We start from the raw sequence: 26,593 nt of genomic DNA, 5'->3' as shown, positions 1-26,593 counted from the left end.
ACTTACAAGCTGCTAAATCCCTCTTTTTAGCATATAGTCCTGAGTATGAAAGCTCTGCAAATCAGAAGTTGCCCCCACCCCTACGTGCATAGCATAACAAGAGGCACTAAAAAATATCACCCCTCTTGTCTTAGAGAGAGATCTTGTCAGTTAGGGTCACGTAGGACAGTTGGGAGGCTAGCAGACTGTGGGTTAAGCTAATCCTTCACGGGTCTGTTAGCTTGTATGGCCAAGGAAAAACTGTGCTTGTGGCAACGCAGTCAACACAAGCTAACGCTCGCGCCAAATCCAGACAAAGAAAGGCAAGTCAGGCAGCCATCAGCGCTGATCTCCTGGTGGGCGTGCACAGATAGTGGGCGAGAGATTCCTCCTAGAGCCCCGGGAGTGGGTGCCCATGTTACCGGACAGAGGGGCAGAGTCAGAGGCCTTTGTGTGGGCTGAAACCGGAGTCTCAGTGTCACCCCTGCACCCTGAAGAGCGGCGCAAGAAAGCAAGATTCCCTACGCTCAAACTTCTCTGGGCGGGTGGGGTGCCTCACCCAGCCATACAAGCCTGGTTGGCTCAGCAGTAGAATGTTGGCCCAGAGTGTGGAATGCCCCAGGTTCGATTCCTGGTAAGGGCATACAAAAGAAGTGACCATCTGCTTCTCCACCCTTCCCCCCTCCTTCTCTAACTCTCTCTTCCCCTTCCACAGCCAAGGCTCCATTGGAGCAAAGTTGGGCTGGGTGCTGAGGATGGCTCCATGGTCTCCACCTCAGGCACTAAAAATGGTTCTGGTTGCAACAGAGCAATGCCACAGATGGGCAGAGCATTGCCCTCTAGTGGGCTTGCTGAGTAGATTCTGTAAGAATGAGACGGCACTCGATCACCAGATGTGCAGGCTTTATTAGAGGAGAAAGACCTGCTGGGGCACCCCTCCAGGAGAAGTGCACCGGGTTACAAACTAGCGGAGAGTTATGTAGTGTTTGGGAGAGCCTGAGGGGATACTGAGGCAAAAGTCCTGGTATGTTCGGAATGCTTCTCCTTGGGGGGCTTCGAGCATGTGGGTGTTGAATCAATAGTCCTAGTATGTCCTCCTTGGGGCGGCTTCTCAGCTTTTTTGGAATTCCTCTGTCTCAGGGTCATTAGTCCAGTAAGAGTGAGGTCTGACAGATAAGCGGAACATCAAGAGGGCAGTTTGGAATTCACGTATCTATCATCCCGGGTTTCGGCACCAAAAATGTAAGGTATTTTTCCCCGCCAAGAAGGAAGGAAGAGGGCCAGAGCCGCAAAGTGTGGAATAATAAACGGCTTTATTGAGTACAGAGCGCACACCCCGCCCGGCAAGGTTCCCTGGCCCCGAGGAAACATGGAGGCCAGAGAAGTTGCACGGATTAAACCGCGTGGGAGATATTTAAAGGGTCCCTCTAGGGAAGTGGAGCTACTATGACGTGGTGAAATTTCACTGGCTGGCAAACGATCGTTTCTTTTTAAATGGTTCCTGGGAAGCTTCCTTTGGCGGGCTTGATTGTGGGCGGTCCTAGCCAAAGTGGGCGGGTCTGAGTTCCTACGTGACCATCCCTCTATCCACCGACCTTACAGATTCCAGTCAGGCACATGCGGTAGTCTGTCCCTCTGTCTCGCTGCTTCTCACTTCAGAAAAATACAAAAAAAAAAAAAAAAGGCAAAGAAAAAACCCAAACTCCTTAAAAAAGAAAACACACAATCTAATGTATAAATGTAGATAATCACCAGTGATACATCTGATAAGGAATGAATGTGCAAAATATACAAGGAACTCATGCATTTTTTACATTTACTTTTAAAGTTTTTTTAATTTATTCATTTTAGAGGAGAGAGAGAGAGAGAGAGAGAGAGAGAGAGAGAGAGAGAGAGAAAGAATAGGGGAGGAGCAGGAAGCTTCAACTCCCATATGTGCCTTGACCGGGCAAGCCCAGGGTTTTGAACCGGCAACCTCAGCATTCCAGGTCAATGCTTTATCCACTGCGCCACCACAGGTCAGGCTACATTTACTTTTAATTGGATTTATTGGGGAACAAGTTCAGTGTGCGTGTGTATAAAACATCATCTGCATACTGCATAGAGCACCCATCGCCCAAGCACACTCGCTTTCATCCCCATTCCCCCCCCCTTTGCCCACCTCCACATGTGGCCACCCCCTTTCCCTCTGGTTATGACCACACTTGTCTATGTCTACCTGTCATATATATATATATATATATATATATATATATATATATATATATATATATATATATTTAATTTTTGCCCAATCCCTTCACCTAGTCCCCCAAACACCCTTGCCTCTGACAATGGTTAATCTGTTCCATGTATCCATTTCTCTGTTTCTATTTTGTTCATCTGTTTAATGTGTTCATTAGATTCTACATATAAGTGAGATCATATGGTATTTGTCTTTCTCTGCCTGGCTTATTTCACTTAGCATAATAATCTCCAGATCCATCCATATCATTGCAAAAGATAAGATTTCCTTCCTTTTGTGGCTGAGTAGTGTTCCATTGTATAAATGGACCACAGCTTTTTTGTCTATTCATTTACTGGTGGGCACTTGGGCTGCTTCTTGGCTGTTGTAAATAACATTGCAATGAACATAGGGGTGCATATATTCTGTCGCATTACTGTTTTTGGATTCTTAGAATATATTCCCAGAAGTGGGATTGCTGGTTAATAATTCCATTTTTAATTTTTTGAGGCAACTCCATACTGTTTTCCACAGTGGCTGCTCCGATCTGCATTCTCACCAACAGTACACGAAGGTTCCCTTTTCTGCACATCCTCACAACACTTGTTGTTTCTTGATTTATTGATGATAGCCATTCTGACAGGTGTAAAGTAGTATCTCACTGTTATTTTTAATTTGCATTTCTCTGATGAATAGTGACATTGAGCATCTTTTCATATATCTATTGGCCATTTGTGTGTCCTCTTTGGAGAAGCATCTATTCAGCTCCTTTGCCCATTTTTTTTCAGACTTTATTTATTTTAGAAAGGAGAGAAAGAGAGAAGAGGGAGGAGCAGGAAGCATCAACTCCCATATGTGCCTTGACCAGGCAAGTCCAGGGTTTTGAATCAGTGACCTTAGCCTTCCAGGTCAATGCTATATCCACTGTGCCACCACCAGTCTGGCTCCTTTGTCCATTTTTTGATTGGATTGTTTGTCTTCCTAGAGTTGAGTTATATAAGTTCTTTCTAAATTTTGCTTAATTAACCCCTTATCAGTGGCAAATATGTTCTCCCATTCTGTGAGTTCCCTCTTCGTCCCATTTACTATTGCAACAAAAAGGAAAATAAGGTACCTAGGAATGAATTGAAACAAGGAAGTTAAAAACCTGTACTTGGAAAATTATAAGATATTGAAGAAATAAACTGAGGAACATACCAACAAGTGGTAGCATATACCATGTCCATGGACAGGAAGAAGTAACATAATTAGAATGTGCATACTACCAAAAGCTATCTACAGATTCAATGTAATGCCTATTAAAATACCTATGACATATTTCAAAGATCTAGAACAAATATTCCAAAAATTTATATAGAACCTAAAAAGACCCCATAAAGCCTTAGCAATGTTGAAAAAAAAAAAAGAACAAAGTTGGAGTTGTCACATTACCTAATATCAAACTATACTACAAGGGCAGTGTAATCAAAACAGCCTGGTACTGGCATAAGAACATGCATATAGATAAATGAAACAGAACAGAGAGCCCAGAAATAAAACCACATATATATGGACAAACAATCTTCGACAAAGGAGCCAAAAACACAATGGAGAAATGAAAGCCTCATTACTAACTGGTGCTGGGAAAATTAGAATGCCCCATGCAAAAGATTGAAAATTGACTATAGTTTGTCCCCCTGCACAAAAATTAATTCAAAATGGATCAAAGACCTAAATATAAGATCTGAAACAATACATTACATAGAAAAAGATAATGATACTAAACATATGGACCTTGGCCACAGAGAACATTTTATGAATTTGACCCCCAAAACAAGGGAAGTAAAAGCAAAAATAAATGAATGGGACTGTATCAAACTGAAAAGCTTCTGCACAGAGAAAAAAACTGACAACAAAACAAAAAACGTAGCCAACTAAATGTGAAATGATATTTGCAAACAACAGCTTCAATAAGGAGTTAATATCCAAAATATATCAAGAACTCACAAAGCACAACAATAAACAAGCAAACAATCTAATTTAAAAATGGGCAGAGGGCCTGACCTGTAGTGGCTCAGTGGATAAAGCATCGACCTGGAAATGCTGAGGTCGCCGGTTCGAAACTCTGGGCTTGCCTGGTCAAGGCGCATATGGGAGTTGATGCTTCCAGCTCCTCCCCCTTCTCTCTCTCTGTCTCTCTCTCTCCCTCTCTCTCTCCTCTCTAAAAATGAATAAATAAATAAAAAAAATTAAAAAAAAAAATGGGCAGAGGACCTGGAAGACACTTCTCCCAAGAAGAAATACAAATGGCCAACATATATATGAAAAGATGCTCATCTTTGCTAGCTGTTAGAGAAATGCATATCAAAACTACAATGGGATACCACCTCACACCTGTTAGATGGGCTGTTATCAACAAGACAGGTAATAACAAGTGTTGGAGAGGCTGTGAAGGAAAAGGAACCCTCATTCACTGTTGGTGGGAATGTAAAGTAGTACAGCCATTATGGAAGAAAGTATGGTGGTTCCTCAAAAAACTAAGATTACAACTACCGTAAGACCCAGCAATCCCTCTACTGGGTATCTACCCCAAAAGCTCACAAACATTGGTATGTAAAGACACATGCGCCCCCATGTTCATTGTAGCATTATTCACAGTGGCCAAGACATGGAAACAACCAAAGTGTCCCTTGATAGAGGATTGGATAAAGAAGATGTGGTACATAATACTACTCAGCCATAAGAAATGATGACATGATATCATTTACAACAACATGGATGGACCTTGAGAATATTATACTGAGTAAAATAAGTAAATCAGAAAAAGCTAAGAACTGTATAATCTCACACATATGTGGGATATAAAACTGAGCCTCATGGACATAGATAAAAGTGAAGTGGTTACCAGGGGGACGGTGTTGTTGGGGGGAGTATAGAGGGACAAATATATGGTAAAGTAAAATGATGTGACTCTCGGTGATGGGCACACAACACAATCAAAGTTCAAATGCTATAGAGATATTTACCTAAAACCTTTGTACTCTTATTCATCAGTGTCACCCTGTTAAATTTAATTTTCTAAATTAATAAAAAAGAAAAACAGACAAAATGAGTGCATTATCAATCCACAATTTGAGAAAAAGGTCTTAGAAATTAGGCTATGCATTCTTGAAAGCAGTGAGTGCATAATCTTTTCCATTTCCTAATTCCAGTGCTGATATCAAATAACTATTTTCAATAATACTTATCAAGTCATTCCCTTTAAGTTCCTCTAACCTAGTGAAAAATATGTTGCCTTAATCATAGTTTATACATGTAAACTTTTAAATTTTAGTATATAATAGGTCGTAACATTCATGTTACTATATGAAATGACTAATATTTTACCTTAATGTTCCTATGTAGACTAAAACTTGCACTTTTTTCTTTTCTTTTTTTTTTAGGACAGCCAGTAGAGGGGACTTCATGTTTTCTGCAGATCGTTTGGTAAGTGAAAGCTTTCCATTTTCATTTCATTGTTGTTTCTAGTGATATAATCACAGTAGGCCAACAGGATTTTTTGATTTAGAGCAGTAGTTTTCAATCCTTTTACACCTGGGGACCAGGGATATAGACATCTTGGAAAGAGAACCACAGAACAAGTAAAGTTTTATCTTATTACTCATAATAGTACAACACTGTATAAACTTGTGCCTAATTTTCAAACTCCACATGCATGATGCATTGAATACTTCATAAGTTTGTACAGATGCTTTCTGTCTATTGCACATGACTTGTAAATGCTCTGCATGGTGCAAAAGTTGGTTCGAATGAACCTCCAAGTTTGAAAGATATCTAAGACAACCTCAGTAGTATTTTCATCAATGATACAGGCTGATAAGTGGCCATCACCCTGAACATAAGTGAATTTGACTAAGATTATTGGGACAATAATCTTCATTCAACATCAGGGTGGTTAAATCTTTCGTGAACTGGCATGAAATTTCTGGTGAACCAGCATTGGTCTGTGGACTGGTAGTTGGAAAACACTGATTTAGAGAATTGTGGGAATAAGAGAGAGAGATTGTACCAAATAACTAATGATCATCTTTCTAGCCTTCTGACGTATTATTTTTACTGTTGCTTTAAAACTCTGTCTCAATACCTTTTACCTCAAAGCATTGCCTATAAACTCATTTTCCGTAGCTCTCAGATGTCCCTACCTTTCAAATGTATCTTCATAACCTGGTCATAAGTTACTCCTAAATGCCTGATCTTAGGCAAGTTAAATGAAGTACATTCAAAAGAAAACCAAAGATGTAGAGACCTGGTAGTTTCCCTGTGACATCCATCAAGTCCACAACAATAACTCCCTTATACTTTACATGGGAGGTATTTAATTCGCCTCTTCTATTCTGAGAACTATCCTCACATGTAAATTATTAAATTGGACTATCGATGCTTTTCTCAGGGACTTTCTGTTAAGGATTGACCAAGCTCAATTCTTTTTAGCTAGTGTGACCTGAGATCTTAGGCTAGATTGTGCTGTCTTCAGGGTAAGCACGGTGTTTCCTTCTTGTGTTTATATCTCAGTTTGCACACTGATTACAAAGAAGTTGAGACATTTTCTGCTATGGTTTTTAATATTCATCCATTCATGAAATATATATTGAACTACTGTGTGTCAGGTCTTGTGTTGCAGGGCAAGTAGATACAGTAATAAGGACTATAAATACATGGCCCCTGCTCTTAATGAGTCTAAATACTGTTGATGGTGCACAGATGGTCCAACAGGTATTTAGTTTGGGAAAGAGAAAATGGCTTATTAATTTTCATTTAGATTTTCCCTTGGGATAATCTTTATTTCCAAAAAGTGTAGACAACTATTCTAATTGTGGCTTTAAATATTCTTGATTCAGAGGCAACTTCTATTTACAATTATTTGAATTTGTAAGGGCAGTAATGACCCTTGGATTTCATCAAGATAAATGTCGTTGACATTCCTGGAGTGATAGGTCATTCTGTCATTATGCTTTTATCAAATTAAAAGAGCAGGTTCAAAGTGGGAGGAAGTTGTATCAATGAGGGAGGAAGTTGTATCAATGGCTGCTTTGGGGGAAACAGAGGTCTTGGTATTTATTGGTGAAAAATGGTTCCTCTTTATTTTCTCTTTCTCTTTTTTTTCTTACTTTTCTTATGCCCCTTTTCTACAGAAAGTAGGAGTTAAGTTTGTGATTATTGTAAAATGCTTGCCTAAATCAAATGAGGTAATAAGGACCCATGCCATAACTCACCTGAGGGGATGATTGTTGGGGCTTCTCTGTTCTCTGCAATTAGCTGTGAAGTTCCTGATATTCAGAGGTGGAGGGTAGAGGCTGTGTGGTTGTAGTAGGTACTGGAGCTGTTTAGGTTTCTAGTGTATTGAACATTTCTAGTACACTGTCTCTTCTAGCAGAAGGGTCCCATTAGAGTCGACATTAATTCTATCTTCAATTTATCAGGATTGGCTTACTTGACACTCAGATCTTAAATTCCTTATATGTTAGTCATCCTTCTGGTTTTATGTTCTTGTGTAAGGCATGAACAAACAAGGTTCTGTCCCAGCATTGCAGGAGAGGTAAGACTCTTTAGAGGAGTGTTACTAGGAAATCTAAGCTCTTCAAAGAAAAGGATCCTTCTTCTTCCCTTGCTTATAAAAAACATGAACCTCCACAGAAGCTGGTGTATAGAAGTAATTGTGCACACACACAGTATTTGGGACATTCCTGGACCCTCTGTCTGGTGCAGCAGGCTGACAGTGTGGGCCTATTTAGCGTTGACCATTTTGTTCACAACAGGGTGTTGTGTTTGATAACAGAGCACAGGGCCTGACGTTTCTCCCTGCTATTTCTGATTCTCAGTCAGTAGTGTAATATATTGATTGCAGAAAATGTTCATTGCAGACTCAGCACTGCCTTTACAATAGTAAACTCCAGGTGCTCATAGGAAGGAATCTCGTATCTGATTTTTGGAAGCTGTTTCTTGTAGTTCTGATGGATTCTTTCCTGTATGCTACAAATTAAGATCATTAGGAGCCTCTATTTTTCAGCTGACAAGCCCCAATGCATTTCACTGGTTCCTACTTCAAGCTCAGTAAATTGGTTCAACCCCATCCACTCATTTACTTTTTACTAAGAAGTTTTAGGCTTTATTTGCATTATGGTGGGCCTTGTTAAAGAGAACCTAACTGAACAATTTCAAGGTACTGGACAAGGCAAACAAGTTCTGGTTTCCACAGTAACCAGAAGTTTATTGCTTCCAAGGGTGTCTGCCATGACTCTTGTCCCTTACTGTTGTTTTGCATCTCTTTTAATATAACCTGGACTGACTGAAGAAGAATCATAAGGCATATCTGAACCTTTTTTGGCAATCAGGTACCTCATCAAGTTTGGATACCTACTAGCAAGCAGCCTGGAATTTGAATCTATCTCTGTCTGACACATGATACAGGCCCCCTTTCTTCCTCCATAGGCTAAATCCTTGCCTAGTGTGTTATTGAATTTTGCCAAGTGTTTAGCAGCTCCAGAGTCTAGCAAATAACAGAAAATTCTTAGCAGATTTTCACTTATTCTTTCTTTGACTTTCTAGATCAGACTTGTTGTGGAAGAGGGATTGAATCAACTACCGTATAAAGAATGTGTGGTGACTACTCCAACAGGTAACCAGAGCTGTGACTGTTATCTTTTCCTCACAAAAATTCAGAGTTAGAATTGGGAGGAAATGGAAAGAAGCCAGTCTGGGTCAATTAGTATGCAGAATGCAGAGTCCAGGTAGAGCTGTTGTTCTTTTAAAGAACTTAATAAACCTGGAGACATTTCATAAAGAAATTTATGTGGATGACTTTTTGTTAATGGGTTGTTTGTCAATTCAATTTAAACATTAATCAGTATTCTTTAGCATGCATTTGTTCCCTCTGATGATGACCCATTGGGACCAGAGTTAAGAATTGCTGGCAGCTTATCTTCACATCTGAAGAAGCAAATGGGTAGACTGTTTTGGAAATGAATTTCCAGGTAACAGGATGAGAAGTAAAAAAGAAAAAGAAGACTAAAAACAAGAATAGGAAAGGTATTTGGTGTTACCCAAATAGAAAGCAGCAATGATCCCTGTTTTATGGATTAGAAACTCTGATTTGATTTTTTAATAAATAGTGAAATCTGTTCTATTCAAAGTTTGACTCAAATTGGGGACCAAGCTTGCTGCATAATTAAAACAAATTCAGGATGAGATCAGAGGTTGAACATATCTTGGTCATTAATTCAGTCTCTTGTGTTTTTTTTTTTTTTGTATTTTTCTGAAGCTAGAAACGAGGAGAGACAGTCAGACTCCCGCATGCGCCCGACCGGGATCCACCCGGCACGCCCACCAGGGGGTGACGCTCTGCCCACCAGGGGGCGATGCTCTGCCCCTCCGGGGCGTCGCTCTGTTGCGACCAGAGCCACTCCAGTGCCTGGGGCAGAGGCCAAGGAGCCATCCCCAGCGCCCAGGCCATCTTTGCTCCAATGGAGCCTCGGCTGCGGGAGGGGAAGAGAGAGACAGAGAGGAAGGAGAGGGGGAGGGGTGGAGAAGCAGATGGGCGCTTCTCCTGTGTGCCCTGGCGGGGAATCGAACCCGGGAGTCCTGCACGCCAGGCCGACGCTCTACCACTGAGCCAACCGGCCAGGGCCCAGTCTCTTGTTTTTTAAGGAAGTGGTGCAGGCTCTTAAAGAGAGACAGTAGGAGGAGGCTCTCTGATGTAGCTCACAGTGGGTGCTCATTTGAATTGATAGTGTTTATAGCATTCTTAGAATGCATTGATTCTCTGAATTCTGTTTGAGGAATGTGTTTATGAATACCATGCTATCATAAGTCCTATTTCCAGTTAATGAAGTCTACCTCTCCTAATTACCCCCACAGGTTTTTTATAAAGAATGAAGAAATAACTGAAAAGCCTTGAATCTTCTTATTACTTTCCCAGGGAACCTAAGATGTTATACATTGCATATGGACAAGGGTTTCTCAGTACCCATCTGTTTGAGAACACAGGCACTTTAAAATATAAGTAAGATTGCTCCCATGATGAAAGATAAATTATTTGCCTTTATTCCTCTACAGGGTACAAGTATGAAGGAGTGAAATTTGAGAAGGGAAATTGTGGGGTCAGCATAATGAGAAGCGGTAGGTTTGAACATGTGCAACTTTGTCCCTTTGCATGCATAGAAACAAATTGCTGTTTTCTAGGAGGGAAGTGAGCTTGTCTGTCAGAATTGCAGCCTACTTTAGCTTAAATCTTGCTGTTGTCTATCCTTGTGGTGCCTTGAAGTATGGTCTGTGTGTTACTGAATTTGGCTAATTTTAACCACACAGCATCTTTAGTGGTGCACCCCTAAAGGCAAGCCAGCTTTCAAAAGTTTCAGGGATGACAGTGATAACATTGGGGAGAATGAAACAGCGTGAACATGGATGGAATATGGCACAATTTCAGGGCTACAGAACTTTGCAGACCTGGCAGGAGAAAACAATTTTTTCTTTTCTTTTGTATACAACAGTCATATTCTGTCAGGAGCTGAACTGAATGACCTGATCAATATTTTCAGTTTTATATTTAATGAGTATGTGACCAGATAGGCAAAAGCAGTTGTCTGGCACAAACTCGATATATTTCCAGTTTCTGGTCTCATAAATATTGTGTTTGTGTTGGAGTCCAACTGATTACCCTTCTAAACTAAACTTTGTGCAGCAAAACACATGCCTATAATTAGATCCTATACCCTTTACATAGGGATGGTTATTTCCATTCAGCAACTGAAGTATTTTTTGCACAAGATCCAGTTACAGAGGAAGTCCCATTTCCTTGCACTTGAAACAGATGAACTATTTCTTTTTATTTTTTTGACAGAGACAGAGAGAGGGACAGGTAGGGACAGACAGACAGACAGTTAGGGAGAGAGATAAGAAGCATCAATTTTTCATTGCAGCACCTAGTTGTTCACTGACTGCTTTCTCATATGAGCCTTGACCAGGGGGGCTACAGCAGAGCGAGTGACCCCTTGCTTAAGCCAGTGATCTTGGGCTCAAGCCAGCAACCTCAGGCTTCAAGCCAGTGACCTTTGGGCTCAAGCCAGGGATCATGGGGTCATGTCTATGATCCTACACTCAAGCCAATGACCCTGTGCTCAAGGTAGTGAGCCATTGCTCAAGCTTGATGAGCCATACTCAAGCCGGCGACCTTGGGGATTTGAACCTGAGTCCTCTGCATCCCAGGCTGACGCTCTATCCACTGCACCACTACCTAGTTAGGCTGAACTATTTTTTTTAAACACATAAACATTCCCTTTTCTCCTCTAGCTATTAAGTTCTATTTGTGAATAAAAATACCTGAACTAAAATAAGTTAAACTCCTTTTGTATCAGAATGTAGCTCTTATACAATAATAGGATTTTTAGGACCATGTTGTTCAACCTTTTAAAACTGGTAAAGACAATGGAGATGAGCATTTAAGTTACAGTTTCTTCTGTTTCAATCCAGTTCCTGCCCTAACGGGCAGCAGCATGGTCCTCAGACCCTGAGTATATACCAGATGACCATGGAGTGATGCATAAGAAGGGTTTTTATCTGAACAGCTATTAGTCACTTTTCATATATATTATAAACTGTTTTTATGTTTACAGTAGTGAGTATAAAGTTTCCTGTTAAAGTACATGTAAACAAAAACAGTTAATGTAATCAAGAGTATTAAGTAAATCATAATACAAGTAGAATTCTGATATGTTCTAAAATCTTGAAGGTCCTTTGAAAAGAATTGATTTTTGGCCAATGCTTCCTTAAAAGAATTCAGACTCGGAATAGCTCCATGATCAGAAAAAGGGGATGGTGGTGCTGTTGGTTGTGGTTCTCTGGGAGAGAGGGAACAATACACTATTTTTTCCCTACTTGCCAGCAAAACCTTTGCCACTGAAGTCCTCGCTGGGGTAAAAGTGATGTCCCCTGATGCCACTTTGATCTAAAAAGAGATCCTTTGGTCGGTAGCCTTCATTCTTCCACAAACTTTTATATTTTTTTCAGATGTGAGTAACAAGTTTAGGTGGTTTAAAGGCCCCCTTAAATAATAAGAGTAATATGTTCTTGATATTGGAAAAGCTTAAAGAGCAAGCAGCTTTAACAAAACACTAAAACACTTTATTTCTTGTAATTATGGCAGCCTGGCTTGCATTAAGTATAAAATATAAACATATCAGAAGTAAAGTTGTTAACTTAAGAAGATCTGCCTCTATCTTGACAGTGTCCTTTTTGTAATGATAATAGTAAAAAAAACACTGCTTTGGCCTATTCTTGGATTTGCACTTTATCTCTCCTAAACTTTTTTTCCCCTTCTCTTTTATTCTCTTCTTCAAGGTGAGGCAATGGAGCAAGGTTTACGAGATTGCTGTCGATCCATACGTATTGGAAAGATCCTGATTCAGAGTGATGAGGAGACACAAAGAGCTAAAGTATATTATGCCAAGTTTCCTCCAGACATTTATAGGAGAAAAGTCCTTCTGATGTATCCAATTCTCAGTAAGTGGCCTGAGTTTAATTTGTAACTTTTGGTTAGAGTTTAAAGACTTTATTTATTGATTTTTAGAGAGAAGTAGGGGGAGGAGCAGAGAACATCAACTCATAGTAGTTGCTTCTTGTATGTGCCTTGACTGGGCAAGCCTGGCATTTTGAACTGGCGACCTAAGCATTGCAGATCAAGGCCACACTCTTTCTGAAGAGAGAGTTCACTGGTCTTTCACAGAATGAGTTCAGTATCATCCCCTTTTCCTTAACCATGGGTCAGGCAGGTTAATTAAAATTCAACTTAGTACTACTACCATTTATAAGGCAAAAACTGTTTATAAATGTATTTTCCTTACATAGATTTGGAGGTGCCCTGGGAAGTTCACTGGACATTTTTTATTGTCTAATAAGAGAATAGACATTAGTCAAACTTGATTAGTTCCAAAGAGCTTCTTTCTTAAAATGAACATGTTGAAGCAACTGATCTAATGGGGCACAATATAGAAAACACAGAAAATATATTGAAATATGTCTCCTCTGTAGCTCAATGAGTTATAGCAATGAGTTTTGCAAGGATTTATCCTTTCTGGAGGTAATATTTTTTTCTCTTATTCTATTATGTTTCTTGTGCCTCATTTTTTTTTTTTTTTTGTATTTTTCTGAAGCTGGAAACGGGGAGAGACTGTCAGACAGACTCCCACATGCACCCGACTGGGATCCACCTGGCACGCCCACCAGGGGGCGACGCTCTGCCCACCAGGGGGCGATGCTCTGCCCCTCCAGGGTATCACTCTGTTGCGACCAGAGCCACTCTAGCACCTGGGGCAGAGGCCAAGGAGCCATCCCCAGCGCCCGGGCCATCTTTGCTCCAATGGAGCCTCGCTGCGGGACGGGAAGAGAGAGACAGAGAGGAAGGAGAGGGGGAGGGGTGGAGAAGCAGATGGGCACTTCTCCTGTGTGCCCTGGCCGGAAATCGAACCCAGGACTTCTGCACGCCAGGCCAACACTCTACCACTGAGCCAACCGGCCAGGCAATCTATTATGTTTCTTAAGTTTACTCAGATCATACAGGGCATAGTCTCCTGGGTTTGTGAATGAAGGGTGGGTGTTAAATTTGATATCTCAAATACTGAATGAATTTTAGGTTTGTTCTGCCTTTGAAAACTATAAAGTACATGTGTCATGTCCATTATTGAAAATGATGTCATTGGTAAAGAACAAGTACTTCAAGTGAAGTTTTGCCTAGTGGTGTCTTATGTTAGATTTCTAAACTGCCTTTACTTCAAAGAAGCATCAAATAGATTTTGAGAGAAATGTTCAAGTGGGAAATTAATTGGGTCATCATTTGATTTCAGGCACTGGAAATACTGTCATTGAAGCTGTTAGGGTTCTTATAGAACATGGAGTTCAACCCAGTGTTATCATCCTACTCAGCTTGTTCTCCACTCCACATGGTAAGTTCAGCATGAGGCACTAACTGGGTCATTGCGTGGCTGAGTGTGCATCTGTTCATCTCTCATCCTGATGAAAAGTTTCTTTGCTTCCACATTAAATCTAACTCTAATTTTTGTCTTTATAACTCATACTTTTCATATGTAAGCCTAACAATAATATTTGACACCATTGTAATGTTGTTCAGATTCAAATGGAAAAGTATGAATAAACCCTATGGAAGGAGATTACAATTGATTTTCCTGGTGGTCTTCTTTGAGTAGAGTCTGCAAATACCTGAGAGGTCCCTTCTTCTCCACATGAGCCTGAGAACTACTCCCATAAGGCAAAAGGCAAAAAAAATTAGAGATTCTAACTAGCACTGTGATCTTATTTAAGTAAACTTTGCAGTATGAAGCAAAGAGAAGTTTTTAAAGTTAGACTTCTGCACAGAGGGCTTGTGAAAAAAACTGTGTGTTCTCCATTTCCTGGGGGATGTAAGCCTAATTTAAGACCCTACATTTTTTTTTGCCATGCCATCTAGGACAATTCAGAAACTATCCTAATAAAATAATCATAGATACATACAGAAATATTTAGTTTAATAAATTGAAAGTATATAAATGACTTACAATGAACAAATGGTTAAATAAATATATATTTAAAGGGTATAATATTATGCAACTGTTAAATCATAGTTTTGAAAAATAATGACATTCAAAAAAAATTATGTGGTGAGTGTAAAAGAGCAAGGTAAAAAATAGCAGCATTACAATAGTGTTCAATGTATTTGCAAACAACAGCTCCGGTAAGGGGTTAATATCCAAAATATATAAAGAACTCACAAAGCTCAGCAACAAACAAGCAAGCAATCCAATTAAAGAATGGGAAGAGGACCTGAATAGATATTTCTCCCAAAAGGGCATGCTAGTCCCTTTCCCTGATCTTCCCACCCTCCCCTGCAAAAGCTGGAGTACTAATTTCCTTTTCTAATTTTTTAAACTGATTTCTTTAGAGAGAGAGGAAGAGAGACACAGAGACATTAATTTGTTGCTCCACTTACGTATGCGTTCATTGGTTGATTCTTGTATGTGCCCTGACCAGGGATGAAACCTGCAACCTTGGCCAGTCAGGTCAATGCTCCAAACAACTGAGCTAACTTGTCAAGGAAATTACTAATTTCTTAAAAGCTAGCTTTCTCTGACAAAACAAAAGAGTCTCTGCACTTGTTTCACAGTAGTCTAGTTGAGAAACCATCATTTTATGTGTGATCCCATTTTCAGAAAGAACAGTATTCTTTATTTCAGCTGCCTTTAAAATCAACAAAAGACTCTTCAAGGGGAAAGTTGCTCTCACTGAGTATATTCTCAAATATTCAATATTTATTAGTGAGTGGGTAAGGCTGTAGTCTGACTACTATCAAAGCTTTTCAGATATCAGACATTGAAGAAACTAAAAGATGAACTAAGTCTCACTGGGTACCCAAAGGTCATTGCTCTCGGTACTCTGTCAATATGAGACCTAGTGACTGATGATAAAATTCCTGAATTCCAACTCATGTGACCAAAAATCTTGAAATAATAATTTTCTCTTATTTTTTGAAGGTGCCAAATCAATTATTCAGGAGTTTCCAGAAATCACCATTTTAACTACTGAAGTTCATCCGGTTGCACCTACACATTTTGGACAGAAATACTTTGGAACAGACTAAGTTATTAAATGAAACTTAATCCTCTTGTATAATATCACAGTTATTTTCTGAGTTTCTACCTATTTCACAGATTCACTTGAGGAATTATGGCAAACAGAAAATTGTTAAAGGTGCTTTATAATTTTTGAAAGTGGGTGTAGTAAATAAGAAAATGTTTGCGGTTTTTAAATTTTATTTGGTTATTTCTCTTGTTATTGAATTTATTGGGATGACATTGGTTCGCAAAACCATACAGGTTTTAAGTGTACAACTCAGCAAACCACCATCTGCACCCTCCACCCCAAATGGATAAAGGACATAAGTGTAAATTGCAAAACTATAAAAATCCTAGAAGAAAACATAGGTTATTTCTTGGCTGTTGTCACCAAATTCAACAATGAAGCACATGCAACTCTTAGAAAACACAATAACATTCTTATATAAATTGCTGATTGCTCAGTACATTGAAAATTTCCCCTAATTTATGAACCTCTCACTTTGGACATTGCTTGCAGCCACAAATAAAACCCAAATGAGAGTATGTTCATTGGCCAAGCATAGTTGCCATTTTGTTTACTTTCCTTTTAGTTCTAAGGAGTTGTCATTTTTATGGCTGTTTTCCCCTTCCTGAACTATATACTTCCCAGTACTTTACAGGTTGGTAACTTGGAGAGGATGAAAAAATGCATTCCAGTCCTGGTCAGTTGGCTCAGTGGTAGAGCGTCAGCCTGGCATGTGGATGTCCCAGGTTCAATTCCTGGTCAGGGCACACAGGAGAAGCAATCATCTGCTTCTATACCCCCCCTCCCTCTTCTCTCTCTAAGGATGAAGAAAGTGAACATGGTGATCAAATGTATTTTGATAAGATGCACGAGGAAATGGTTGTAGAATCTGAAGGGTCTTCTTCTGATGCCAAGCAGTCATTAACCCCTCAGCAGTTCAGCCAGTCCAAATAGAATGACTTAGTAAGAGATTTGGGCCTATCAAAGAAAGCAGGTGAGTTATTAGCCTCCAGGCTTCAAGAAAAGAATGTACTTCACCAGTCAGCTAAAGTATCCCATTTCAGAAAGCATGAGCAAATTTTTGTGGACTTTTTTTCCGAAGACAAACACTTTATTTACTGTCATGATATCAGTAGTCTTCTCAGCCAGCTAGGTGTTACCACTTACAGTCCAACAGAATGGCAGCTATTTCTTGATAGCTCTAAACAGAGTCTGAAATGTGTTCTCCTACACAATGGTAACGTTTATGCAGCAGTTCCAATTGGTTATTCAACTAATTTGTGAGAAGATTATAATGACATAAAAATTGTCCTTGACATTCTGACGTATGAGGAGCATAACTGGATCATTTGTGTGGATCTTAAAATGGTAAATTTCCTGCTAGAACAGAGGTTTCACAAAGTACCCTTGCTTTCTGTGTTTGTGGTACAGCCAAGCTCGGGAGAAACACTGGACGCAAAAGGAGTGGCTGAAATGTGAAGCTCTGGAAGTAGGGATGCAAAATATTGTGAATGAACCTGTAGTTCATCAAGACAGGATCATTTTTCTCTCACTTCACATCAAACTTGGCTTAATGAAGCAGTTTGTTCAGGCTTTGAATAGAGAAAGTGAATGCTTTCAACATATTATTCCTGCTTTTCCTGCCTTATATCTCGAGAAGATAAAAGCAGGTGTATGCGATGGACCTTAAATTTGAACCCTCATATGTGATGAAGAATTTGCCAGGAAGATGAATAAGGAGGAGAAAGCAGCATGGCAGTCTTTTGTGACAGTTACAAAGAACTTCCTTGGCAACAAAAAAGCAGAAAACTATTAACTTCTGGTTCAAAGGATGCCGTTGGCTTTCCACAAAATTGGATGTAACATGAGCGTTAAGATTCACTTTCTGAACAGTCACCTTGATAAGTTTCCTGCAACAGAAAAGTTAAAAAATTCTCAAACACATGGAAACTAAATAACAGGTTGTTAAATAACGAATGGATTAAGAATGAGATCAAAGAAGAAATAAAAAAAATTCCTAGAAAAGAATGACAATGAGCATACAACAACTCAAAATTTATGGGACACAGCAAAAGCAGTACTGAGAGGGAAGTTCATAGAACTACAGGAACACTTTAAGAAGCTAGAAAAAGCTCAAATAAACAACTTAACCCTGCATCTAAAAGAACTAGAAAAAGAACAGCAAGTAAAGCCCAAATGTAGTAGAAGGAAGGAAATAGTAAAGATCAGAGCAGAAATAAATGACATAGAGGGTAAAGAAACAATACAGAGGATCAATGAAACTAGGAGCTGGTTCTTTGAAAAGGTAAACAAGATAGTTGGGCAGATAAAATATATTATGCTGCTGCCCACATGGAAGCCTGTCACCCAGGTGATAATATTGTGTGTTGAGGGCAAGCTGTGCGCAGGCAGGATCCTTGTAGCCTGGGGCTTGGTTTTAGGAATAAGCCTTTCCCACCCTTTTTGATGTGGGGTGGTGCAATTTCATCATGCCTCAGATAAGTGACTGTGTTAGAGACTTCCCTATTTTGTATATTGTATTAAAGGTTTTGATTTCTACACTATAAAATGGGGGCAGAATGGAAGTTTGGTCTCTTGATTCCTGAGATTAACATTAGAGGGGAGAGCAGAGAGAGAGCAGAGAAAGGCCATATGGAGGAGGGCTGGAGAAGCAGCCAAGGTGGTGGAGTGTTGAGTAAGAAGCCAGTTTGTGCAGAGTTTGTGCAAGGAGAAGGAAGGAGATGGGGAACAGAGGTGAATAAGTCTGGTGAGCTAGAAACCTTTGATTCTGGGAAACTCGAATAAGTCAGTAGCTTTGTGAGCACTGAATGAGTGGGTTTTGGAGACCAGTGTGTGTTATTACTTGCCTGCTGGGTGCAAGCTAGGATTAAAGATGATGGCCTACCAGTTTTTGGCTCTGTTGTTTCTTTACCGACTGTCTGAATCCAATGCGAACCTGCATGGGCCAAGCGGCTTTGATGGTAGCCATGGCCACTGGCTTTACAAAAGGTAAACAAGATTGATAAACCTTTAACTAGACTCACTAAGGAAAAAAGGGAGAGGAATCAAATAAATAAAATTAGAAATGAGAGTGGAGAAATAACAACTGACACAACAGAAATACAAAATGTTGTAAGAAAATACTATGAAGAGCTGTATGCCAAAAAGCTAGACAACCTAGATGAAATGGACAAGTTCCTTGAAACATACAATCTTCCAAAAATCAATCTGGAAGCATCAGAAAGTCTAAACAGACCGATTACACCAAATGAGATAGAAACAGTTATAAAAAATCTCCCAAAAAAATAAAAGCCAGGGACCTGATGACTTCACAAGTAAATTTTACCAAATATTCAAAGAAGAACTAACTCCTATCCTTCTCAAGCTATTTCAAAAAATTCAAGAGGAAGGAAGACTTCCAAGCTCTTTTTATGAGGTGAGCATAATTCTGATTCTGAAACCAAGCAAAAACAACACAAAGAAATAAAATTATAGGCCAATTTCCCTGATGAATATAGATGCTAAAATCCTCAACAAAATATTAGCAAACTGGATCCAACAATATATGGAAAAAATCATACACCATGATCAAGTGGGATTTATTCTGGGGAGGCAAGGCTGGTACAATATTCACAAATCAAACAATGTGACTCATCATATAAACAAAAGGAAGGAGAAAAACTACATGATAATTTCAATAGATACAGAAAAAGCATTTGATAAGATTCAGCACCCGTTCATGATCAAAACTCTCAGCAAAGTGGGAATACAGGGAACATACCTCAACATGATAAAAGCCATCTATGACAAACCCACAGCCAACATCATACTCAATGGGCAAAAATTTAAAGCAATCCCCTTAAGATCAGGAACAAGGCAGGGGTGCCCCCTTTCACCACTCTTATTCAACATAGTCCTAGAAGTCCTAGCCACAGCAATCAGACAAGAAAAAAAAAAAATTCAAGTTGGAAAAGAAGAAGTAAAACTATCATTTGCAGATGATATGATATTGTATATAGAAAACCCTAAAATCTCAGACAAAAACTACTGGACCTGATAAATGAATTCAGCAAAGTGGCAGGATATGAAATTAATAATCAGAAATCAGAAGCATTTTTATATGCCAACAATGAACAGTCAGAAAGAGAAATTAAGGAAACAATCCCCTTCACTATGACAACCAAAAAAATTAAAGTACCTAGAAGTAAATTTAATTAAGTAGACTAAACACTTGTACTCGGAAAATTATAAAACATTGATAAAAGAAATCAAGGAAGATACAAACAAGTGGAAGTACATACTGTGCTCATGGTTAGGAAGAATAAACATCATTAAAATGTCTGTATTACCCAAACCAATCTATAAATTCATTGCAATACCAATTAAAATACCAATGACATACTTCAAAGATATAGATCACATGTTTCAAAAATTTATATGGAACCAAAAAAGAACATGAATAGCCTCAGCAATCTGAAAAAAAGAAGAATTAAGTGGGAGGTATCACACTTCCTGATATCAAGTTATACTACAAGGCAGTTGTACTCAAAACAGCCTGGTACTGGCATAAGAACAGGCATATAGATCAATGGAACAGAACAGAGAACCCAGAAATAAACCCACAGATCTATGGACAACTGATATATGACAAAGGAGGTAAGGAAATACAATGGAGTAAAGACAGCCTCTTTAATAAATGGTATTGGGAAAATTGGACAGCTATCTGCAAAAAAATGAAACTAGACCACCTACTTACACCATTCACAAAAATAAACTCAAAATGGATTAAAGACTTAAATGTTAGCCACGAAACCATAAGCATCTTATAAGAAAACAGGCAGTAAGCTCTCCAACATCTCTTGGAGCAGTATATTTGCTGATGTATCTCCATGGGGAAGTGAAATAAAAGACAGGATAAACAAATGGGACTATATTAAACTAAAAAGCTTTTGCACAGCTAAAGACAATAAGAACAGAATAAAAAGACAAATTACACAATGGGAGAACATATTTGACAATACGTCTATTAAGGGGTTAATAACCAAAATTTATAAAGAACTTGTAAATCTCAATACCAGGAAGACAAATAATCCAATCAAAAAATGGGCAAAAGAAGTGAATAGACATTTCTCCAAGGACGACATACAGATGGCCAATAGCCATAGGAAAAAGTGCTCAACATCACTAATCATCAGAGAAATGCAATCAAAACCACAATGAGATATCACCTCACACCAGTCAGAATGGCGCTCATCAACAAAACAACACAGAATAAGTGCTGTCGAGGATGTGGAGAAAAGGAAACCCTCCTGCACTGCTGGTGGGAATGCAGACTGGTGCAGCCTCTATGGAAAACAGTATGGAGATTCCTCAAATTAAAAATTGAACTGCCTTTTGACCCAGCTATACCACTTTTAGGGATATACCCCAAGAACACCATAGACCTGCTCCAAAAGGAGAAATGCACCGCCATGTTTGTGGCAGCATTGTTCACAATTGCGAAGAACTGGAAACAGCCCACGTGTCTGTCAGAGGATGAGTGGATTAAAAAGCTTTGGTACATATATACTGTGGAATACTACTCAGCCATAAGAAATGATGACATCGGTTCATTTACAATAACATGGATGGACCTTGATAACATTATATGGAGTGAAATAAGTAAATCAGAAAAACTAAGAACTATATGAATCCATACATAGATGGAACATAAAAATGAGAGTCAGAGACATGGACAAGAATGTGATGGTAATGGGGGTGGGTGGATGGGGCGAGGAAGGAGAGAAAGGGGGTGGGGTGAGGGGAGGGGCATAAAGAAAACCAGATAGAAGGTGAGGGAAGACAGTTGGACTTTGGGTGAGGGGTATACAGCATAATCAAATATCAAAATAATCTGGAGTTGTTTTCTCTCAACATATGTACCTTGATTTATCAATGTCACTGCATTAAATTTAATAAAAATTTAAAAAGGCATTAATTAAAAAACTACTTAAAGAATACTATGAAAAACTTTATGCCACTAAATTCAACAACCTAGAAGAAATGGATAAATTCCTAGAAAAATACAACCTTCCTAGACTGAGTCAAGAAGAAGCAGAAAGCCTAAACAGACCTATCAGTAGAGAAGAAATAGAAAAAACCATTAAAAACCTCCCCAAAAATAAAAGTCCAGGCCCTGACGGCTATACCAGCGAATTTTATCAAACATTCAAAGAAGACTTGGTTCCTATTCTACTCAAAGTCTTCCAAAAAATTGAAGAAGAAGCAATACTTCCAAACACATTTTACGAAGCCAACATAACCCTCATACCAAAACCAGGCAAGGATGGCACAAAAAAAGAAAACTACAGACCAATATCTCTAATGAATACAGATGCTAAAATACTAAACAAAATACTAGCAAATCGAATACAACAACATATTAAAAAAATAATACATCATGATCAAGTGGGATTCATCCCAGAATCTCAAGGATGGTTCAACATACGTAAAACGGTTAATGTAATACACCATATCAACAAAACAAAGAACAAAAACCACATGATCTTATCAATAGACGCAGAAAAGGCTTTCGATAAAATACAACACAATTTTATGTTTAAGACTCTCAACAAAATGGGTATAGAAGGAAAATATCTCAACATGATAAAGGCCATATATGATAAACCATCAGCTAACATCATATTAAATGGCACTAAACTGAAGGCTTTCCCCCTTAAATCAGGAACAAGACAGGGTTGTCCACTCTCTCCACTCTTATTTAATGTGGTACTAGAGGTTCTAGCCAGAGCAATCAGACAAGACAAAGAAATAAAAGGCATCCATATCGGAAAAGAAGAAGTAAAGGTATCACTTTTTGCAGATGATATGATACTATACATCAAAAACCCCAAAGAATCCACAAAAAGACTACTAGAAACAATAAGCCAATACAGTAAGGTCGCAGGATACAAAATTAACATACAGAAGTCAATAGCCTTTCTATATGCCAACAATGAAACAACTGAGAAGGAACTCAAAAGAACAATCCCCTTCACGATTGCAACAAAAAAAATAAAATACTTAGGAATAAACATAACAAAGAATGTAAAGGACTTATATAATGAAAACTATAAACCATTGTTAAGGGAAATCGAAAAAGATATAATGAGATGGAAGAATATACCTTGTTCTTGGCTAGGAAGAATAAATATAATCAAGATGGCTATATTACCCAAAGCAATATACAAATTTAATGCAATTCCCATCAAACTTCCAATGACATTTTTTAAAGAAATAGAGCAAAAAATCATCAGATTTATATGGAACTATAAAAAACCCCGAATAGCCAAAGCATTCCTAAAAAAAAAAGAATGAAGCTGGGGGCATTACAATACCTGACTTCAAACTCTATTATAGGGCCACGACAATCAAAACAGCATGGTATTGGCAGAAAAATAGACACTCAGACCAATGGAACAGAATAGAAAGTCCAGAAATAAAACCACATATATATAGTCAAATAATTTTTGATAAAGGGGCCAACAACACACAATGGAGAAAAGAAAGCCTCTTCAATAAATGGTGCTGGGAAAACTGGAAAGCCACATGCAAAAGAATGAAACTGGACTACAGTCTCTCCCCCTGTACAAAAATTAACTCAAAATGGATCAAAGATCTAAACATAAGACCTGAAACAATTAAGTACATAGAAGAAGACATAGGTACTCAACTCAGGGACCTGGGTTTTAAAGAGCATTTTATGAATTTGACTCCACAGGCAAGAGAAGTGAAGGCAAAAATTAATGAATGGGACTACATCAGACTAAGAAGTTTTTGCTCAGCAAGAGAAACTGATAACAAAATAAACAGAAAGCCAACTAAATGGGAAATGATTTTTTCAAACGACAGCTCAGATAAGGGCCTAATATCCAAAATATACAAAGAACTCATAAAACTCAACAACAAACAAACAAACAATCCAATAAAAAAATGGGAAGAGGATATGAATAGACACTTCTCCCAGGAAGAAATACAAATGGCCAACAGATATATGAAAAGATGCTCATCTTCTTTAGCTATTAGAGAAATGCAAATCAAAACGGCAATGAGATACCACCTCACACCTGTTCGATTAGCTGTTATTAGCAAGTCAGGTAACAGCAAATGTTGGAGAGGCTGTGGAGAAAAAGGAACCCTCATACACTGTTGGTGGGAATGTAAAGTAGTACAACCATTATGGAAGAAAGTATGGTGGTTCCTCAAAAAACTGAAAATAGAACTACCTTATGACCCAGCAATCCCTCTACTGGGTATATATCCCAAAAACTCAGAAACATTGATACGTAAAGACACATGCAGCCCCATGTTTATTGCAGCATTGTTCACAGTGGCCAGGACATGGAAACAACCAAAAAGCCCATCAATAGATGACTGGATAAAGAAGATGTGGCACATATACACTATGGAATACTACTCAGCCATAAGAAATGATGACATCGGAACATTTACAGCAAAATGGTGGGATCTTGATAACATGATACGAAGCGAAATAAGTAAATCAGAAAAAAACAGGAACTGTATTATTCCATACGTAGGTGGGACATAATAGTGAAACTAAGAGACATTTATAAGAGTGTGGTGGTTACGGGGGGGAGGGGGGAATGGGAGAGGGATAGGGGGTGGGGAGGGGCACAAAGAAAACAAGATAGAAGGTGACAGAGGACAATCTCACTTTGGGTGGTGGGTACGCAACATAATTGAACGACAAGATAACCTGGACTTGTTATCTTTGAATATATGTATCCTGATTTATTGATGTCACCCCATTAAAAAAATAAAATTATATATAAAAAAAAAAAAAAAAGAAAGATGATGCTATTCATCAATAGTAAGTAAAAGTAAAAAAAAAAACAAACAAACAACAAAAAAACTACTTAACAAAAAAAAAGTTCCCCAGTGTTATTTTTGCATGTTGGTCTACTGTAGGTAAATTAAAATGGGAAGGATACCACAAAAATGTTTAAAATCCCAAACATTATGTATTTATGTTAGGCTTCTTTTGACCAACCTTTTAGATGACCAATCTTTTTAGAAATTAGTGTTTCTATTCTAAACGTTGTTTGTGAAACTCTGATCTCATTTTATATTTGATATTAAAACATTTTAGCAGTGATTGCTGCCTGATTATTTAATTAATTATATTCTCATAGCCCCATGGGCTGCTTTTGTGGACCTCTGTTACAAAAATAAATAAAATTTTAAAAAGAGTAGAAGGCAGGATTTAGAACCAAAGTTGATGAAGTTAGCAGGTATGAGTTGATATATCATTTTGGTTTTAATTTGCATTTCTCTGATGATTAGTGACACTGAGAATTATTTCATATGCCTATTGGCCATCTGTATGTCCTTGGAGAAATTTCTATTCAGGTCCTTTGCCCATTTTTAATTGAATTGTTTACCTTTCTGGTGTTGTTTTAGAAGTACTTTATAAGTTTTGGTTATTAACCATTATCAGACCTATCAGCAAATATGTTCTCCCATTGAGTGAGTTGTCTTTTTATTTTGTTCATACTCTCTCTTACTGTGCAAAAACTTTTTAGTTTGATATAGTCCCATTTTTCAATTTTGTCCTTTATTTACTTTCTCTCAGAGATATATGGACAAAAATATTGCTATGGAAGATATCTGATATTTTATTGCCTACATTTTTTTCCAAGATTTTAATGGTTTTGTAACTTACAGTTAAGTCTTTTATCCATTTTGTATTTATTTTTGAGAATGGTGAAAGTTGGTAGTCTACCTTTATTTTTATTTTTTTATTTTTAAAAGGTTTTTTATTGATTGATTTTGGAGAGAGAGGACAGTAGGGACAGAGACAAAAACATCAATCTGTTCCTGTATGTGCCCTGACCAGGGATTGAACCGGAAACCTCTGTGCATCAGGACGATACTCCAACCAACTGAGCTATCCAGCCAGGGCGGTAGTCCACTTTTATTTTTTGGCATGTACTTATCCAAATTTCACAACACCATTTATTAAAGAGATTATCATATGTCTTGGTGTGGGTCTCTTTGTTTTTTTTTTAAATGGGGTTCTCTCTGCTTCTTGAACTTGTGTGACACTTTCTTGCATTTAGGGAAATTTTCATCTATAATTTCTTCAAAGAGCTTCTCTAGTCCTTGTTCTTTCTCTTCTCCTTCAGGAACCCCTATTATGCAGTTATTGTTTCTCTTCATGCTGTACAGAGCTCTCTTAGGGTTTACTCAGACTTTTTGATCCTCTTCTCTTTTTGCTTTTCTGCATTTGTGTTTTCACATATCTTGTCCTCTGAGTCTCTGATTCGATCCTCTGCTTCATCCAGCCTGCTTTTAATTCCTTCTAGTGTAGTCTTCATTTCTGAGATTGAGTTTTTCATTTCTATCTGGTTCTTCTTTATATTTTCCGTGTCCTTTGTGATGCTTACAATTTCTTTACTGAGGTGTTCATTAAGTCCATCCATTGTGGCTTTGAGATCTTTAAGCATCCTAACAATCATTATTTTATACTCTGCATCTGGCAATTTGATTACTTCCGATTCTTCCAGGACATTTTCTGAGGACTTATCTTGTTGAAGCATATGACTTATTCTTCTCTGCCTACCCATTATTCTCTGTATTACTTATAGGCTTCTCCTAGTTGTGATCTCCTTACTTAGTAGAGCTGCTTTGAAGTCTTGATTTGTTTTGGGTTTTTTTTCTCAGTTTTCTTAACTCAGTGGTAATGTTGTT

At 38.3% G+C, this 26,593-nt stretch overlaps 1 protein-coding gene across 1 annotated transcript in view; it reads left to right on the top strand.

The window, feature by feature from the left end:
- The window catches only part of UPRT (uracil phosphoribosyltransferase homolog), a 40,004-nt gene extending 18,429 nt beyond the window's left edge, over positions 1-21,575 (top strand). Inside the window, exons 2-7 of the mRNA XM_066356728.1 lie at positions 5,626-5,668; positions 8,789-8,858; positions 10,295-10,357; positions 12,575-12,736; positions 14,077-14,175; positions 15,757-21,575. Coding sequence (XP_066212825.1) covers positions 5,626-5,668; positions 8,789-8,858; positions 10,295-10,357; positions 12,575-12,736; positions 14,077-14,175; positions 15,757-15,863 — 544 coding nt within the window. The 3' untranslated portion in view covers positions 15,864-21,575. The remainder of the gene's footprint in view (positions 1-5,625; positions 5,669-8,788; positions 8,859-10,294; positions 10,358-12,574; positions 12,737-14,076; positions 14,176-15,756) is intronic.
- The last annotated feature ends 5,018 nt before the right edge of the window (positions 21,576-26,593 follow it).

Source organism: Saccopteryx leptura, chromosome X, assembly GCF_036850995.1.
Source record: "Saccopteryx leptura isolate mSacLep1 chromosome X, mSacLep1_pri_phased_curated, whole genome shotgun sequence".
Classification (NCBI taxonomy): Eukaryota; Metazoa; Chordata; class Mammalia; order Chiroptera; family Emballonuridae; genus Saccopteryx; species Saccopteryx leptura.
This window is presented reverse-complemented; position numbering and strand designations above follow the sequence as displayed.